General features: G+C 43.9%; 1 protein-coding gene across 4 annotated transcripts in view; it reads left to right on the forward strand.

Moving 5' to 3' along the window:
* Nucleotides 1-2,702: 2,702 nt before the first annotated feature.
* The window catches only part of TOX3 (TOX high mobility group box family member 3), a 101,909-nt gene continuing 84,255 nt past the window's right edge, over nucleotides 2,703-20,356 (forward strand). For 2 of the 4 annotated variants that reach the window (XM_073307643.2, XM_073307644.2), the window contains exon 1: nucleotides 18,409-19,392. In XM_073307643.2, the coding sequence (XP_073163744.1) occupies nucleotides 19,291-19,392 (102 nt within the window). In that variant the 5' untranslated portion in view covers nucleotides 18,409-19,290. Of the gene's footprint in view, nucleotides 2,965-18,408; nucleotides 19,393-20,356 lie in introns of those variants that run through there. The other 2 variants (XM_073307646.2, XM_073307645.2) reach the window with 2 other exon arrangements.

Here is a 20,356-nt window from a genome sequence, read left to right on the forward strand (position 1 = left end):
AGCACTGTTCCCTTTTAATGGTGCACTTCAAAGTCAATAGTTGATATGGGTGTGGAACTTTCAAGCTCAGAACTGAGAGGGTTATGCAGCCAGAGGGTCACTGTATGCCTGTGGAATATCTGGCTATGTAACAACATGCTTCTTCCTGTTCTAGCACGAGGAACCAGACTTTTTTGAATATTTAAATTAAATCCAGCCAGACCACTAACATTTTTCTATGCAGCAAGGTTGGATTTTCACAGGAGCCTAGGGGAGTTAGGCCTCTGACTCCTATTGAATTTGAATTGGACTTGTGTATCTAATTCTCTTAGGCTCATTGTAAATCCCTACTTCACATAGAATAAATTCTGAACTTGTAAACTTGACAATTTGTAATAGCACCCAGTTAGCTATACTCACCCAGTAAAGGAACAGAAATCAAAGAATCCTGCACAACACCAATTTTGAATTTAACAATGTACAACTTGTGACTCGATCCAAAAATTATTCAAAATAAAATATTTGTTTCAGGCTCTGATTCAGCAAAACAGCTCAAGTTCAGCTCAATCTTTTACTGTAAAATGCATCTTCAGGTTTTTCTTTGTTAAAGTATCTTAATGTTTTTAGCCTAGGAACAAGTCATTACTCAGCTCTGTATTCTCAAGGGGCGTAAGTCACTTCACTCATATAAAGCCATTTCCCCCCTCTCTTTGTGAGTATGAAGAATGGGTGGGAGGGGTGGATGGGCAGAGAGCCCCACCCCCACTACTCCAACAGCTGCAGACGCTGCATGTCACTTGTGTGGTTCAGTAAGAGCACTAGATCCATGTTAATAAGGGTCCCACCTTTGCTATCTCTTGTGTGCTGACCTATTTGAGGTTTAGGCAGGGGCTCTCTCACTGGCACTCCTTTTTAGCTTCATCCACATTCCACCCGCACTCCACTATCCTTAAGTGGTATGGCAAGACGTAGGGTTCCCATATTTCCCAAAGGGAAAAACAGGACACAGTGTGGGACTGGCCCAAGCTGCTGGCCCGACCACCTACCCCCCCGCCCCAGGGCTGGCATGAGCAGCTTGCCCAAGCCCTGCCTGCCTCCCCACGCATGGCTTAGGTCACTGCTCACCCGATCTCTGCCTGCGTCTCCCCCGCCCCCAGTCCTGCCTCTCCCCTGCGTAGGGGTGGCATCACTGCATGTCTCCCCCACACACACACACATTTCTCTGCACTGCACCCCAGGTTTTTGACAAAAGAGGGCATTTGTCCTGTTTTCTCTTGCCAACTGACAAGAACAAACGGGACAGATACCCACTTTTGCCAGAAAAGTCGAGATGGCTGGGACAGGACTTAAAAAAGGGACTGTCCCAGCCAAAATGGAACATATGGTCACCCTAGAGAGATGTAACCCTGATCCTGCAACTTACTCCACATAGCGTGGACACCTTTTCCCCACTAAAGTCGAAGGGGTAAAGTGGACACAGGGGTCCACTCAAGCAAAAAAACTTGGAGAACTAAGGCCTTAATACATGTGGAGGGCCCTGCAGTAACCCACATCAGCTGGGTGAAAAAAAAAAGAAAGTTTTAGAGAACGCTTTGCCAAGCAATACCTTTTGCAGGAGGTACTTGCAGTAAGAGACATCAAAATATTTTAGCCTTTCATTTTCTATAATTATTCTGACTTACTTTACTAGTAACAGCCTTGTTTTGGAGAGTCACAAGTTAAGAACTAGAACTGGCCTTGTAATTACATCATGTTCTTTTTGTGAGAACTCCCATAAAAAAAGACTGCAATCTCATTACATAAAGAGATTCTAACACCTTGCCTTCCATTACCACTGGACACCCCATTCTGGATCAATGTGCACATTGGAAGTCACTTAAATTCATAAAAATAACCCAATAAAACATTTAAATGCCAGAGAATAGGCCTTGTAAAAAGAAGGAATTTCTAGTTCAAATCAATGTACAAGATAACACAAAAAGTACAAATGAAAAAGAAAGCCATTGTCACTATTAGTAGTAGGGGTATATTGCATGTCATATGATGATTTGATACATGTGAAGCAAACAACTTACACAAAAATATGTTTTCTTTACCAAGTTGTGTATTTAACAACTTCCTTCTTGAGCAGTTCTGAGTACTGAAGGATATATTCCACAGCTCTTAGTACCTGGCATTGCATATTTATTTTTTCAATGGGAAAACCTGTAATAGTACTAGTAGAGAACACATACACATAATTTACCTGTACACTTTAAACAAGGAAATATCACAATTTTCATCACAGCTCACTTGCCTTTGTTTGAACATGCTTTTTAATGAAAATGTCCCAATCTACCTTGTGAAACATTTAATATTTAGAATATATTCCTTTAAGGTCATCAAAAGAGGCAAAGCTGCAAAACAATGCCTGGTGCTGGAGCATTGTGAGTCTAGTACAAAGGAATGAGGTGATTCTTTCTTTCAGGTCAGAAGGTCAGGCTTCACTGCATTAATTTTGCTGAGTCCCTTTGTTATAAATAACAAACAAGGTCATTTATTTTCACTTCCTTGTTTCTAATTGCATGCATCTCCTTTGGAGTATGAACTCAGTAAACAGGTGGCTGAAATGCTGGGGGGAAAGCTTGAAGCTGTTCCAGAAAAGAGGGCACGTCCCACACTGGTAAAGTGGTTTGATGAGTTAGAGATTTAGTCATAGCAGGATGTGCACCTGCTTGAAAGCAAACACACTTCTGTTTGGCACAGGCAGGTTCATGTAAATTAAGAGAGATTATTTCACTCTGAATGCTGTGTTGATATTTGATCAAATTTAACATTTCAAATATAATCACAGTGTGTATTAATGAAACAAGTTCTTTTCAGCTGATTCTGATTCCCCAGCCCTGCTTCGATGGGTATTACAAATGAATACTATTTTTCCACTGGCTGGGTCTACAAAAAGAATATTTCTCGAGAGGAGAACTTTATCAGAGAATCTTTTTGATGGTAAGTAACTGCATGCACTAAAAATAATATAATAACAAAAAGCTTGGACTTGTGACTGAAAGGCACAAACAAGTCTTATTGATATATTTTTACTCTGAAATTAACTGCCAATGAATTAAAGGGAACTTGTTGAAAATTAAAATGTCTGGTTTATCTGTTTTGAGCCAAATGTTCAGCTATCCTATGCTCAGTCTCTAAATGGGCTCATGTGCATATGAAAATGCAGTGAATGTTTAAATTAGAAGCTGCTTTTTGCAGATATAAAATCCTTACCTATACATAAGGTACGGAGCATTTCTTGAGACATACTGTGGGCTGTCAACTCCCATTGATTTTAGAGGCAGTTGATGGCATTCAGAACTGGGTCCCAGATTGTACTCTCAGTGGATGAAAAAAGGGCTCTTTTTCCAAGGATATCCAATTTCCACTAGGAATGGGAGCATCATCTCCCTGTCCCTGGGCTCTGTGGTGAAGCCCTCTGCAAGCTTAGGAAACTGTGTGTGGGAAGAGGGCAGGCTGAGGTAGGAAGAGGGGCTGGGGAAAGAGAAAGGAAAAGAATATGTTTTACAAATCAACCTAGACAGGATAAACAAACACTTTTTTCGTTTTAGTCACTTCATTTTAAAAGGCAAGGTGTAAACCACATGGAAAATTCTTCGTTGATTACTTAGGCTGCTGTAAGAGTCAATGTCACTGAAATAGTTTTTTATTGTAGAGCATTGTATTTAGCAGTGAACCTGGAGGATTTTTCAAAACATATTTAATTGGTTTGCTTTTGCTCTTGGCTGTATTGTTCAGTGTTACATGTGCGTGGTAGTGGGGGCAGCCCTTTAAGAACAGAGTGTGGCGCTTGACTAAATGTGAATTTGCAGAGTCTGAGAGCACTGGGTGAAATCTGCCTTCAGCTCCAGAGGGTGGAAGACCCAGCCTTCTGAAGCAGCAGAAAAAATCAGTGTCACTCTGTCTGGAGTGGCTCCCAACCATCGAAGGGCAGAAACCCCAAACTGGTGGTATGTTCTATAATTAGTAACCCAGTAACAAGTGTGAACACCTAAAGCTCTATAACAGTCTTACCATGGAGTCACAGACAGTCCCCGTAAATATTCCAGACTATCTTGCCACCCAGCAAGTTGGACTATGTGATAGATCGGGGTTCTCAAACTGGGGGTCGGGACTCCTCAGGGGGTCAACAGGTTCTTTCATGGGGGGGGTCGTGAGCTGTCAGCCTCCACCCCCAAAACACGCTTTGCCTCCAGCATTTATAATGGTGTTAAATATATTAAAAGTGTTTTTGAATTTATAAGGAGGGGTCGCACTCAGAGGCTTTCTATGTGAAAGGGGTCACCAGTACAAAAGTTTAAGAACCACTGTGATAGATGGACACTAAAGACTAAAAATCACAACAGTATTCCAAAGGACCAGTCACTTACCCCAGATCAATTGTACTCAGATCTCAATCCTGTAGCCAATCCTGTAATAAGCTAACTAAAGCTTTTTTAATTAAGAAAAGAAATAAGAGCTATTTACAAGATTAAAGCGGGTAAGCATACACACAAATAAGGTATAATGTTAAGTTCAAAAGATAACAGAAGCTTCTGTAATAAGCAAACTTTTATGTCCTTCGGGCTAACTCAAGCCAAGCAGCTTGGGGATTTCTTGCTTATGTCTATGAATCTTTGCCCCTCAGAGTTCAGACAGCATAACGAAGAGGTGGGCAACCTGTGGCCCGTCAGGGTAATTTGCTGGCAGGCAGCTCCCAGTGGCTGCGGTTTGCCATTCCTGGCCCATGGGAGCTGTGGGAGGCGGCAGCCAGCACATCCCTGTGGCCTGCGCAGCTTCCCGCAGCTCCCATTGGCTGGGAACAGTGAACCGCAGCCACTGGGAGCTGCGGGTGGCTGTGCTTGCGGACGGTCAATGTAAACAAACTGTCTTGCGGCCCGCCAGCAGAATACCCTGATGGGCTGCAGGTTGCCCGCCACTGGCATAAAGAGACCTCAATTCCTTCTGGTCAGGGATTTTATCCCCTACCTCAAGTAAAAGCTGATGGGATGAGCGTGCCTGTAGGCAACCTTTTTGTGGGTGGTATGACATGGTGTACCTGCCCCGCGCCAGCCCCGAAAGGGTTAGCTTTGCAGACTGAGGAAGCCCCACCCCTCCAACTCTGCTGGGCATGCTTAGCCTGGAGGCAGAATATAAAGTGAAGCAGCCCAATCCAGTCTGGGAAGGCTGCTGGAAGGGGAGGATGCAGACTGCAGGCACTCTCCAGAGAGCTGCTACAAGCTCCGAGTACAGAGCCACGGCACGCAGCGCTCCAGATGGACTCCAGACTGCCTGACAAGCCTGGAGAAGAGATTGCGCTGGCAGGAGCTACGCCACCTGAGGACCCCAGAGACCCGGGGGAACCGTGGAGCATCGCCGAGGGGGAAAGGGTCGGAAGCAGCCCAGGGACTAAGACTCTTCTCCAGGGAGTGAACTGGGGAACTGGTCAGCACGTTTTGGGAGGATCCCCACTGACTTGGTGGTGGGCACCCCTACCACTGCCAGGGCTGGGACTTTGAGGAGTGGGGAGGGGCCAAGTCCCCCTACCCTGGGTGTCACCCCCCCAAGTGGCGCCCACTTCCCCAGTGGGCCAATAGGCCACACAATCCTACAGAGGTGGGTTACTCTATTGACTCTGGCCACAGGGCCCCGCTGCCACATTTGATAATTAGGGTCACGAACGAGGGACCTAACCAGCTGTTATACAGGTTTTTTCCCCTTTCTCCTCCTCATATGTGACCCAGCATCCGTGACGGGGTGTACCTACCTGCGACAGGTGGGAGGGAGAAATCAACAATTCTTTGTTCCATAATGGCACATTTGGATTCAACAGTCCTACTTGACTGGCAAAAGATAACACCTCCTGGCGTAAACTAATATTTCACACTTGGTAATGTTTCTCTCCTGACTACAGGGAATTTACAGTTTTAATAAACATTTTTATAGTTACAGAGCAAACATTGAAGCCTTCCCCTGTAATGTGGGATACAGTAGAAATAATACATGCAGCATCCTACAAGCATTCCATAAAGTCTAAATACATTGTTACGACTCTAATATCTATTTTGATAATGCTAACACACATTAACACAGGTGAGCCAGACCGGTTTCCAGCTATACATTTGTAAGTTACTTATGTAAAAAATTCTGTGCACAATATTTTAAAATTCTGCATTTTTATTTGTCACAATATAATCCTGCTAGTTACAATTATTTTGGTAATATATACCTGTCAGTAAGTATGTCTGTAACAACACAGACAACGAAAAAGATTCAAGAAATGTCACTAAGCTGGGGCTCCCGCTGTCAACCCCACCATGTGTGGGGCTAACAGCCCAGACACCCAGAGCCCGCCATGCACAGGGCTGAAATTTGTGATTTCCACCAAAAGGAAGCATTTTGGTTGAAATCACGAATTCTGCGGGGAAAAAATAGAATTCTGCAGGGATCATTAATTCTGCACAAATTCTGCACTGTGTAGTGGTGCAGAATTCCCCCAGGAGTAGTAAGTGTTCAGTGAGCTCGGGGACCTTGGCATGAGCTGGGATCTGGTTTCCAGCATCAGTAAGAATTAGAGTTAATAAAGTTACTCTTTAAAAAAACAGGCCTTGTTCTTGAAGGTACAACAATGTGTTTAAAAGATTATATTCGAGTGCTGTGTGGGTCCCTAGATTGCCCTTTTAGGAAATGGGGCCCCAAGTCAGAAAAGCACTTAAGCACATGCTTAAGTCACTCTCTATTAAAAGACCCCTAAGCTCATGCTTAACTTTAAACATTTTTCAAATTAGGTCTTATTATCTCTTACTTATATTGTGGAAGCACCTAGGACAGAGGTGGGCAAACTACGGCCTGCAGGCCACATCTGGCCCACGGGACCGTCCTGCCTGGCCCTGAGCTACCGGCCAGGCAGGCTAGCCCCGGCCCCTCCCCCACTGTCTCCCCTCCCCCATAGTTATGCCGCCACATGGGCAGCATGGCTTGTGCCCGCCTACCTTCCAGGCTTTCCAATAAGCCTGTCCTGCCGCTCTGAGCAGCATGGTAAGGGGGTGGGGGGAGGGGGTTTGGTTGAGGGGCTGGAGGCCCCGGGGGGCAGTCAGGGGACAGGGAGTGGTTGGATGGGGTGGAGGTTTGCGGGGGCAGTCAGGAGACAGAGAGCAGGGGGGATTGGGTAGGGAGTGGGGTCCTGGGAGGGGGCGGTCAGGGGACAAGGAGTGGGGGGGGTTGGATGGGTTGGGAGTCACAGGGGGCCTGTCAGGGGATGGGGGTGTGGATAGGGGTCGGGGCAGTCAGGGGACAGGGAGCAGGGGGGGTTGGATGGGGGTGGGTTCCCGGGGGGGCGGTTAGGGGAGGTGGGTCCCAGGAGGGGGTGGTCAGGGGACAAGGAGCAGGGCGGGTTGGATGGGTCAGAGGTTCTGAGGGGGGCAGTTAGGGGGCGGGAAGAGGGAGGGGGCGGATAGGGGGTGGGGGCCAGGCTGCTTGATGAGGCACAGCCTTCCCTACCCGGCCTTCCATACCGTTTTGCAACCCTGATGTGGCTCTCGGGCCAAAAAGTTTACCCATCCCTGATCTAGGAGCTCCAGCCATGGACCAGAACCCAATTGTGCTAGGCACTATACAAACACAAAACAAAAAGATGGTATATAAAGTAAAACAACACGTTCTTATAGTATTTCTGTAATACATGAGTCAATGTGATATTTTCCATTATAAAAAGTTATAAAGTTAATCTTTGCTGAAGCACACTTCTTTGTTATATTCTATTAACACAGTTTTAAGTCCTATTTTCTTTTTATTTATTTTTCCAAGGAGGGATGAATCATGTTTGTCTTCTGTATTTCTTGCTATCTTAGAGAGTCCTTTTCACTGGAAATTTTCACAAGCAACATCTCATTTAATTCTCAAAAAAAAAAAAAAAAAAAAGAAGTGTTTCAGATTTGCAGATGAATATATCTTATCGGAAAATTCAATAAAAAGAAACTGGGTATCTTGCTATTTGCTTTTGCATACTTTGTTCACTTTTTAATTTGATGCACTAATAACTCCATTATGCTATGTCCCAAACTCAATTGTAGCAAGTACTTACAGAGTAAAGTGTTTTCTTTGTCTAATTCCCAGCTAATAAGAACCATGCTACTACTAATAAAGGAGTTATTAAAGATTTATAATCTCAGAAGGCTACGTCATTAATTAGGAGACCTAAAAGGATAACTACTGAGTCCTTAAGAAGACCACTTCCAATTATTGACTAGATTTTACTCCAGTCCTGCCCCAATAAAATTGTGCTTGTGGGCAGTCTCACCAGATATGAATAAATCTTATATTTTCACATCTTCTCGAGCACTGGTCACTGGTGGTTTTTATAATTTTTTTTAAACTGTGTTGGAGCAAGATACCATTAATACAACCTCTTAATAAAACATTATTCCTTTAGAATGGTACTGTGAAGGCGTGCATAGACCTCACATGGACCAGGAAGGTGACAGAGAGGCCCTGGTGGTAGGGCTAGCCACATCTCTCCAGGCCTGTCAATCTTGAATGAAAGGGAGGAAACTACAATAAGCAGGGGAGAGTATGGAGCAGGATTGCCCTGAACAGCAGACAGCAACGGTGACTCCTGAAGCTGTGGAGGGAACTCCTAGCCAGGAGACCTTCACCCCAACCCTGACGAGAGTGCAGCAAATTCCCAGGGTAAGACAGAAAGGCTGAGCCTGACTCAGAGGCCCTTCCAGAGGACTTTTTCCAAGCCCTCCTAAGGTGGTGCTGGATAGTTAGCAACATTGTATACTTGCCACTCCCCTCTTTGCTGGGGCCACAGGGTGGAAGTATCCCCGAATACATTAGAATTTGTGACTTTCATTTTGATTCCCCATCCAGAGAGACTTAAAAAGGCTCACAAAGGGCAGAGCCCCACCCCTTGAAAGTGGGGCCTGTTTTGAAATCACCCAGTATAGATAATTGGGCATGGTCAGATCCTCCCACCTTCTGAGGGAGGAATCACCTAAGACTCCATTACAGGTACACATGGCAGACGATCATTCCTTAATGAGTATTTCTCTAAGATTTTTTCCTCTATCTCTTCCTCTATCCCCTTTATATATTTTGCTCAAATGTTTGTCTGTTTGTGAGATGGTACAATTCTAAACCAGTTCCTGTATAGCTAGTGACCTTTCTCTTAAAATGCTGTTTACTAGTTTTATGACAAATATAGTATCGGAGCTGTAAATGTTGGTAGAAGGGTAGTGTTGCAGATCCAAACTGGTCTTTAATTTCTTGGAAATTCATTAGAACGTCTCCATGATACAACTGAATTAAAGGTAGGTTTACCAAACTAGTTTCTTAGGATGAGTAAGAGTGGGACATGATCAAACCATGTGATGTGTCTTTCAACTAATTGCATGAAAATGTATAATGGAAAGTGTACGTGAGTATATTTCATGCAGGCAGGAGAAAAAAGTGTAGACTTTGTAATTCAGATGTAAAGTTCACCAGCTGTCTCTAAGACTTTATAAGTGAATTTAAGTAAAATAATTCTTTCAATAATCAACTTTTGGTTCTAGAGTACAATTAAAGTACCTGCCAATGATAAGTACTCCTTTTTTAAACTTGTGTAGAATATTAAAGAAGTTCAAGAAGAATTTGGTCTGCCCTTTATTAGGAACATATATGTTCCTCTTGATAAACATATTTCTCATTTAATTTCATTTAAAAAGTAGATTTTTTTTAAAGAGACCTGTCTCTCTTTTCTTTCAACAATTTATATAGATTATATTCCATACCTGGGCATACATAAATGAATAGCACACCCACACCCTAATTTTTAATTGATGCAGAAGAAAAAATATGCATGACAAAACCAACTGACTCTAAAAGAAGCATTTTGTCCACTTTAAAATGTGCCTCCTTCAAGAAGGGGCTACCTATTGGGCTACACTTCCTTAATTTCAGTTAAAGCCTTTACAACATTATTGAGACCTTTAATATTAATCCAAGTAACCATAATCAAATTAGCCATTCCAGTCATTTGCTTTCTTGAATAAGTTAATTTTTACATTAGTTTCTAATTTTTGTTGTTGTTGTTTTGTTTTCAGCTCTGAGGTCAGTCCTGTGGTCCTTATCCCACAAAAAATATATGCTGGTATGGCAGAGTACCGTACATAAGACAGTATGTAGACAATAGCAACAGAATATTCACTCTGCCAAAAAGTAATTTTATACTTTATTATATTACAGATAGGTTAATTTTGAAGGTGTATGGAACAGAGTTTTAAAGAAGTAGGAAACTTTTTACTATAAAATACCAGTAGCAGTCTGTGCTCCAAAGACGGTAAATAACTTGAAATAATATTTTTCTGCCTTAACATGGTTAGAAATGTCAGATGTGAGCTGAGATGATGAAATAATTCAGACAAATAAAAACAAACATGATCCTTCCACACAAAAATTAAAATAAACATTTTTAGAAATTTGAAAACAATCAATAACTTTGATTTTTTTTCCAGTTTCACAAACTTCTACACTTCCTGATTTTGGCAAAGACCATAAGAAATGGAATTTCCACTAACCACATACGTCACTTTTGCCTCTGAAGCAATTACAGTATCACAATATTGTGTATTTTAAGTAAAGTGTTATAATAATAACAACACTTGGCTCTTGTATGACCTTTTTCATTCGTAGATGTCAACTGGATTGTAAGTATCATTAGTCCCAATTTACAGATGTGGATACTGAAGCAAATAGAGGTTAACTGACTTGTTCCAGATCAAACTGTAGACTAGCAACAAACCCATGATTAGAACCCACCTGTCCTGGCTCCTGGGCCACTCTGCCTCCATAATAAAATACCATGTTTACTGCAACACCCTGGGCGGTGAATGTTGAGTGTTTAATGGTGCCCACTGTACCTGGGACAATTGTGTTGAGAAGAAGCATCGATATCAATGAATATCTGATTCAAATTCATGTTAATGGTAAAAATGGTCTCTTATCAGACTCATTGTTTTGGAAGGAGGGAGCCTACTTCCTGTCATCAGTTTCATTTAGAAGTGCCAGCTGACCCTAAGATCTGATGAGAAAGTGGCATGGCCATGATTAAGATAAACTGTGATGAATTAAAATGCTGTTAATCATATCAACTCAAAAGTCAGCATGATAACTGTTATTTCATGGGATGAATCAAAATATTATTGATTCTCAGCTGTTGTTCTGGTAAGATTGCCATCTGGCTGGTTTTTAACCGGCCTGGCTGGGGAAGAACTGCCAGGGTTTTTTTTGCCCTTTTCCTGCTCCCCCACCCTGAGAGTGACAGGGAAGAAATGCTCAGCAGAGACTTCCCATGAGCTTATCCTTTTCAGAGCTGAGCCTCCCTTGGAGGATTGGGCTGCCTTCCCCTCCTTCCCAGCATGCTCCGGGATCAGCCAGACTCTGTAGCCTCCAACTCAGTAAGAGAAATGGGGGTGGGGAGTTGGTTGTGGGGCCACCTTCCCTGCTGGCTGCTTGTGTATTTGACAGGGGACCAGAGCCACCTTCATCCCCAGTTGGACACGGGCTCGGACTCAGAGTGCAGCAAGGCCTTGAACCACCCCCAGCCTCCCGCACCTGCACAGCCATCTGCATGAGGAGGGCAGAAAAGGGTCAGGCTGATGGTGGTAGGACACCTAAGAGGGGAAGGGGAGGGTCAGGCTGGTGGTGGAGGGGAGGCCAATAGCCGTGTTGTCTTCATTTTGGAGGTGGCAACCTTATGTTCTTGATAAGTAGATTATATGTCTGATCCAAAGCCCATTGCAATCAACAGGAAGGAGTCTTTCCACTGACTTCAATGGGCTTAGGCCCTAAGCAGGTTAGTTAGTAGCTCACCTTGGTGCTGTCCTTCTCTTGCCGTTTTTTACATCTTGTACTCCCTGTTCCTCTCTTGCTGCTCTGTGAATTGTTTGATGGTTGATGGGACTGTGATACCCTCCCTTGAAGGACAACATCAGAGCTTGATCACTCACCTGAATCGCCATCTTCTTCCAAGTAAGATGGAGAATCAGAGATAAGTCAGTCTAACAGTAGCCTCTCTAACAGCCAAAAACAATGGATAATAACACCTATCATGTGATGGGGGTATCAGTCTTTTGTAACTCTGTCCCATATCATGAGAGTGAGGCAAAGAAATCATCTCTTAACAACACTCCTGTGAGTTACAGCCTTATTACAGTCAAAACCACTCTCTCTGCCCTATTTCTTCTCCCCTTCCTCTTCACTTTCCTCATCCTCTTTTCCCCACCCTAATTTTTCCTCTCTTTTTTTCTCTCCCTTCTCCCAGTGTGGTGATTGTAACATCAGACGGAAATCACCAGTGGAATGGTTCATTCAAGTTGCTGTATTTGCACAATACTGTATTGAAGTTCTGATTACTGGGTGGGTTCGGGGGGTACTGGCTCCAGGTCCAGGGTGAGAAACAGTTCCTGGCTGTCGGGAAAACAGGTTTCTCCGCTTGCTTGCTGTGAGCTATCTACAACCTCCTCCTCATCATCATCTTCTTCGTCCCCAAAACCTGCTTCCGTATTGCCTCCATCTCCATTGAAGGAGTCAAACAACACGGCTGGGGTAGTGGCGGCTGAACCCCCTAAAATGGCATGCAGCTCATCATAGAAGCGGCATGTTTGGGGCTCTGACCCGGAGCGGCCGTTCGCCTCTCTGGTTTTCTGGTAGGCTTGCCTCAGCTCCTTCAGTTTCATGCGGCACTGCTTCGGGTCCCTGTTATGGCCTCTGTTCTTCATGCCCTGGGAGATTTTGACAAAGGTTTTGGCATTTCGAAAACTGGAACGGAGTTCTGATAGCACGGATTCCTCTCCCCATACAGCGATCAGATCCCATACCTCCTGTTCGGTCCATGCTGGAGCTCTTTTGCGATTCTGGGACTCCATCATGGTCACCTCTGCTGATGAGTTCTGCATGGTCACCTGCAGCTTGCCACGCTGGCCAAACAGGAAATGAGATTCAAAAGTTCGCAGTTCTTTTCCTGTCTACCTGGCCAGTGCATCTGAGTTGAGAGTGCTGTCCAGAGCGGTCAAAATGGAGCACTCTGGGATAGCTCCCGGAGGCCAATACCGTCGAATTGTGTCCACAGTACCCCAAATTCGAGCCGGCAAGGCCAATTTAAGCGCTAATCCACTTGTCAGGGGTGGAGTAAGGAAATCGATTTTAAGAGCTCTTTAAGTCGAAATAAAGGGCTTCATCGTGTGGACGGGTGCAGGTTTACATCGATTTAATGCTTATAAATTCGACCTAAAGTCCTAGTGTAGACCATGGCTAAGGTTGTAAGTGTGTAAATGCTAGACAGATGGCATGGACTACTCTTTTGGATTGTGCATAGGATAGAACTAGGAACTCTTGAGGTCTACTATAATCCTGGCTCCACTATTAACTCATTGTGTCCTTGGTTAAGTCACCTTAACCTCTGTATCACAATTTCTGTGATTGAAAAAGAAGGATAATGCTCGCATCTCACAGTATTGTATCCATTTTACAAAAGGAGAAACTGAGGAGCAGAGGTTAAATGACTTGTAGAAAGTCTCACAGAGAATAATAAAAAGGTCACCGGATATAGCCGATGAACAGTCCTGATTTTCTGTGCTTTTCTCTGATTCTAGACATACTGCTTCCCCACGTCTACTACTGCATGGAAAACATACTTGCCAGCGATGTAACAAAACCAACTGGACTTGGAACATGAGGGTTTACAGATTTAAGTCAAAGATACCGTTTTTTTAGGCGGGAGTGAATTTATATGTGCATATTTTTGTAATATATCTGTTACTGATTCATTTAAATACATTTTCTGTGCTTTCCATAGACCAGGAGTCTGAGTGTTCTTTATGGCTAATTGATTTGTGATGATGATGACAATTCAGAAGAAAGTTTAGCTGAGGATGGAACAGAGTCATATCTTATGTGATACCTCAGACTTAATAATTGTTGGCATTACTAGATTTAGATTATACTACTACCAAAAGGGTACATTTCAAAAAGTTTCTTCAAATTCAAGGCTGGTGGGTTTCAAAGGAAATCCTTGGCAAGAGTATTCCATTTTCTGCAGAAAGATGCTTACTTTATTACACCATGAAGAGAATGGAACATGCACTTAAAATGACCAATAATTCATAAATACAACTGCTCTGAAAGAAAAAAGAAAGTAGAATTTCAAAGTAATGGATCTGTTAGAGGATATGAAAGTGAATAACCAGACTGAAATTTACTGGGCCTCTTTAAGATTAAATATATAAAATGATAGAAATGCTGGGGACCACATTCTGTCCTTAGATAAACCAATGAGATCAATATGGTTTGGCTGTGTATGTAGCCATTAAAAGTGTAGCAGGAATTATTCAATTTATCTCAAGAACTTGAAGAGATGTTGAGAAAATAAACCCCTTACATACCTGTTTTATTTTCAAAATTGTTAAATTCTCCATGGAACAATATCTCATACAAACATAATGCTTTGTTCTAAAAGAAAGGTAATAAGCATGCATCCTAGTTTCCATTCCTTTCACCTTAAAATGGTCCTTTGCTCTCACTTGATCAATTATCACTGTCACTAGAAATTCATACTTACATCCTGTGACTAACTAGAAATGATTGAAAACTGGAATTTTTATTCTGTGCAAAAAGCCATATTTTCTAAATTTCCTGTGAAACAAAATTTTTGAACATTTTTTTTCTTTCAAATCAATTGAAATGTTTTATTTCAATAAAATCAAAACATTTTGTTGTAATTTTCACTTTTTAAAAATATTGTATTATAATTTATAAAAAAAATTTAGTTGAAATAGACCTGTTCCATTGGACATTTTTCAGTCAACTCTCGCCACAATTAGACTCCTGGGGACAAATCATGCTCACCTTAGTTATGCAAGTCCCACTGTATTCAGTGGAAATATGCCTATACACTGGCTTCATAAAAATCGTATAAAAGCAGAATAAGGCACTTAGGGAGTTGCCCTCAGATTTGTGATAGTCTCTCAGAAAAGCTGCTTGTCATAAATAATGTGTGGAGTCACAGCTAAGAAGCGACTTTTCCTACCTTGCATAAATGTCTTCTAGGAGTATAGCCTCCAAGTGAATAGACAGATTTTGGTGCTTGCACTTGTTAAGCCTCATTCAAAATTCTTCTCTCCTCTAGAAATTGAGTTGCCATCCCTGTCTACCTATCATTTTTCTGTCAATGTTGTTTGTAGATGAGATCTCCAAGAACATTTTACATTCTGAAGGGCTGTATGAATTCTGGAATAGGCTCTGCACTTCTGCTATTTTTTTCATTTGGCAAATGACTTATTTGTCTCATGAGTGTAAATATTTTTGCTACATGGTACATGTTGCCTATGACTGCACTGTATACACACCATGCACATTTCAACCATTGTTTGCTTCTAGCATCAAAGTATGCTGTTAGTTTTGATTCGTTGGAGGTTTGAAGTTGGCATACACTGACTGAACCAGAAGCTGATTACAGTATTTGGATGAGCATATCTTGTTGCTCTGTTAAGGCACTTGTGTGCTCATATAAAAGGTGTATGGCCTTACTTATACATGTAATAGGTAAGTAAAGATGCACCTCCATGCCATGTTCGATTTTTGGATTCAGAAGCTTGTTTTTGGGCTAGACAACTTTTTTTTGCCTCATGCCATGCCTCTCTGGGATCAGTGTAGAATAAGGTGCAGGGATCTCAGCACTGAAGTCTTTCAACTGGGAGGTTGCAGTAGCTCAAGGCAACCATTACCTCCCCTCTACTGGGATGTCTGCAGTCAACATGTTGATGGCTCTGGCTGAGGGGAGTCTATGGAAAGGTTGTTGGGGTGACATGCTGATTCCCGCGGCATCCCAGATGGAGCTTAAAAGTTTTCCTCTTACGTGGACTCTATGAGAAGGAATCATGGGTGCTGTCATTTGGATTTCCCTGTGCTAGCAGGAGTGAATCGAGCCACAGGATGTAACCAATATTAAACTGATAAGAGCACAACTGGGACAATGTCCCCTTTTTAAAATCCTGTGTGTCTTTCAGGTGTGTGCAAAAATTAATTTAGGACACATTTTGATTGGTGCTGGTAATTTCATTTACTGTTTACAGCCCAATCTGCCTATACAATGAAAAATGGATCATCTTCTTGCTCACACACACATGTACATACGCATACATATATAAGACCTGCCTACATTTGGTTATGAAATGATATAATGGGGAAGCTTGTCAGTTTGGACTGTGCAATGGACTTTAATTGGTGGGCCAGGGTTCCAGTTGTATGGATATCTCCTATAGCTGTAGTTCAGGACTCAGCCACACAGATATCTCTCCCTCATTTCCTCAGACCCATGGAAGTGCAATAAAATTGAACTTATCTAAATTTTCTTGTAAGTTAGAAGATTAGACACTAGCCTGTTGGACCCTAAAGTCTATAGCCACCTCTTTCTGTGGAGCCTTTCAAAATGACCATGTTTTAAAAATGACCTAGGCACTCCTCTGTATAACATATATTTTGTGCTGAAATCCTCTGCTTATTTTTTAATTAAATTAAAAACCTTATGAAAACAATACCATGTCAAGAACTGCAAAATGTATAGGAATATCCTCTCTTCTCAAGAGGATGAGGACCTTTGGCCACACATCTTGCCAGTTTCTATGGGTGGTGGGTTTTGCAGTTTGGTGTTAGGGTGGACCTAGGCTAAAAGAGAGGCTGCCTCAGCTTCCTAACTGCTGAAGTGGAGAGGAGGAGCTGCAGCCTTCTTTTGGATCCAGAGATCCATCTTTCCTTGGTCCCTGGCTCCTTCACAGTCTGGGATCACAAGAACCCTTTATTTTTCTGTTATCTGGTTTTATGAAGGATAAAATGACCAGATGTACAAGACATGTCCCCTCCTACAACAACTGTACAGAAATATGAGTGCTACCATACAGGGTCTTGTTTAAAAGTTCTGCAGCTAACATTTTTGGGATACAAAAGCCTCCATACATCTCTATTGTGACAGCAGATCCAATAATGTGGTGACTGTGGTTGAGTAAACATATTTGGATTACTGTTCTCCCTTTCACATTGGCTTCCAAAGAATTTGAGAGAGAGAGAGCGCTAGCTTTTGTGGGCAGGCTATTATGTTTTAAAGCCTTAGTCTGATATTATGCTATAAGAATCTTTTTCTTTCTTCTACTTCCAGGTTCAGCTAGCAAGATATCACTATGAATCAATAAAGTACATTACAAAACAAGCTGCAATTTAAAAAAAATGCAGCGGTGGAAGTTACTCACCTAGAATCTTTCAAGAAAATAGGACAGGAATTGAAAGGTCCGGTTACATCCAGTTATTGGAATACCTTTTGAATACAAAACAAGACCAAAAATAAATAAAAAGGAAAGAAAGTTTGTCGAATGAAAACAAACTAAAGGAAATACTACAGAAAATTATTAGAATTTTTTCAAGTGAATAATGGTCTTGTTTCTCTAGATACAAGATATGGAAAGTGTTGAGGAGGAAGGAAAGAAGGAGTAGATCTTGCTAGGGAAACTGAAGTCAGGGAGTCCTAGAGCCATGAATGAATAAGAGGCAACTATGAAAGTGGAAAAACAAGGGGGGGGAAATGGAGGAGCAGGAAGGACTCAAAGGGGCAGGGAGATATGCGCATGTGGATTAAGAGAAACTGAGGAATAGATATGGAGAAAGTGGAGGATGGATCAGAGAAATGGGGAGGGGGTAGGTGTGTGTATATATGTACAAACTGTTCACTATGTGTGTATGCATGCATTGTACACTTTGCATGAACTTTGCATTATGTTTAGGTTGAGTAGGTTATGTACACTCGCATGTGCAGCTGTGTGTGTGCAGTCTCTATGCACTTTGCGTTCACAGCATGCACCCTGGGCACTGCGGGTTTGTGGGCGCATTGTTAACATTTTAGGCATTTATATAACACTTCAACTGTAGCTTTAAGCACTGTGCATTGTAGTTGTGACTGTGAGGGCAGATGGGGCGTGTGCTGTACAGTGTATATGTGACTGTGCGAGCACCGGGCTTCCTCTATTCGCTCCACACGTGGGATGGGATGGGGGGTATGTGCATGCACTCCATTCTCTGTGCACCGGGGGGGCGTAGATCTGTGCAAACCTTGCGTGGCACTGCCTATGCACTGCATGTGCCGATGGGCAGTGTCCTCTGGGCACGTCTGCTGTGCACTCTGTGGCTGGGTCCCTGCTCTGGACGGAACGGTGGGGGCGCAGGTGGCTGTGTGCCCCCAGGGCGCGCGCACTGCCCTGCCCCCCCCCCCTCCCCCCCGGGTGCGCGCGCGCGCGCGCGGTGTGCTGTAGTCCGGCTGGGCGTGCGCAGGGGGGCATGCCCGGCGAGCGCGCGCCGGGCTCGGCGTGTCGGAGCGCTGGCAGGCAGCCGGTGCGCAGGGAGCGCCAGCTGCTCGCCGTGGGAGGGGTGGGAGCGCGGGCGCGGGGAGGGGCCCCCCGGTCCCTTGTTTCCACCCGCTTCGCGGATTCATTCCTCCTGGGGAGCGGTGCCAGTAGCAGCGGCGGCGGCTCCCCTGCTTCTCCAGCACTTTGAACTCCGCTCGGTGTAGCCGGGGAGCCCCCCCCCCTCCCCCCAGCCTGGTTTCACCCCCCTCCCGGACAGCGGGGCCGGGCAGCTCTTTCTCTCCCGCTTGCCTTGCAGCCAAGCGCGGGGCGGCTGGATTGGCGGCGGGCAGAGGGGTGAGCGGGACCCTGTTTCCTCCCCCCCCCCGCGCCCCGGCAGCGGGGCAGCCCTTTGTTCCCCCTCCGGCCAGCGAGCCCCGGGCAGAGCTCAGCAGCACCCTCCTGGGGCAGGCAGGGCGCAGCGGGGAGAGCCGCTGCCGTCTCCGTGCCGGGCGCGTGGCTTCTTTGTGTACAGCTGCTCCTGAAGGCAGAGGCAAACCCTGTGGCTTGGCCCTGAGCTTTTCCAAACAAACAAACAAACAAAAAACCCAGCCCGTCCTGCCTCCCCCACCCCGGCAGAGAGAGACCCCTACCTGGGCTGCTCCCCTCTCCTCCCTTTCCCTTGTTTACCTGCACTTTCCCCACCGCCTCTTTCTTCTCTCTCTGGCTCTGCCCTCCCTCGGTCCCTTCCCTTGTTCGTCCCCCTCGCCTCAAAGGAAAAGTCGGCTCCCTCGCTAGCTCCAGCAACTTGGTCCTTTCCCTGAAGCACAGATCCAGGGAAGGGCACTGAAGGTGGATCTATTATAACCTCCCAGCGCTTTTCTCGAAGTGCACTTCTTGGACCAAAACCACCCCCAGCATGGATGTAAGATTTTACCCAGCTGCAGCTGGCAGCTCTCTTCCAGGAGACCCTTCCAATCTGGACTTTGCCCAGTGTTTGGGCTACTACAGCTACAACAAGGTGATCATTTCTGTTCTTCTTCAGGTTGCTGTTATATTGCTTATTCTGTATGTATTAGATTTTGGTGCATGCTGGGGAGCATTTCAGGAGGTGGGAATTTTAAGTACTGATCCAGCAGGTTAAAACTTACATTTCGAAACTGCAAAATGGGACACAATGTCCTTTAAAAGTTTAAATGCTCCCTTTTCCCCCGGCATGCATTGATGGAGAGAGCCACTGTGATTTTTGCTCTGTGAGAATATTTCTGTTCCCCCCCGCCCCCAGTCTGAAAGGCACAGCTTTGTAATATTGCATTTACATCTGTAAACACAAATGTGTTACACTTTGAACAGCTACATCATGTTACCGCTTGTAGCGTTTCATTGGTCACAAGAGAATTACTAAGGAACCAAGTATTTTCATCTGGGCAAAGGATCTTGTGCAGTTTTTTTTATTAAATATAACTTTAAGATGCGCTGCTTTTCCCCCACATGTCGGGAACAATGGACAGCTTCTTTGAGTCCATAGTAGCAGAGTGAGATTTCTATCCAGGGCCAGCACTTGTGAAGTTTTTCAGGGGCTGGACCGACTTCTGCTCCCAGTGTTATGTTATAGCAGAGTTCTGATGGAAATGATGCTTCCAGACAGTGCATCTCTGTTGTGGGGGAAAGAAAGAGATTATTCTAATAATTCGTTCATTCTATTCTTTCAGATTATTTCAGATCAGTTTTATCAAGTTGCTAAATAAAGGATTATTACAAAGTGGAGGGTTAGCTAGAGGTTTATGTACCTCAGCTGCTAACTTTAAAAGGGAATAACCATTTTGATTTGGATATTGTCAAAGAAGTTGCAGTCGTGCTTACTGTATTTGTTTTTCACACCTTTCTTGTGGTTTTGTGGATTTCACAACAGATGTTGCTAGTCAGAAGAAGTAGTTGTTCCCCAGTGGGTCAATTTATTTACAAAGTATGTCTTTAAATAATAT

This window comes from Lepidochelys kempii, chromosome 12 (assembly GCF_965140285.1).
Source record: "Lepidochelys kempii isolate rLepKem1 chromosome 12, rLepKem1.hap1, whole genome shotgun sequence".
NCBI classification, from domain to species: domain Eukaryota; kingdom Metazoa; phylum Chordata; order Testudines; family Cheloniidae; genus Lepidochelys; species Lepidochelys kempii.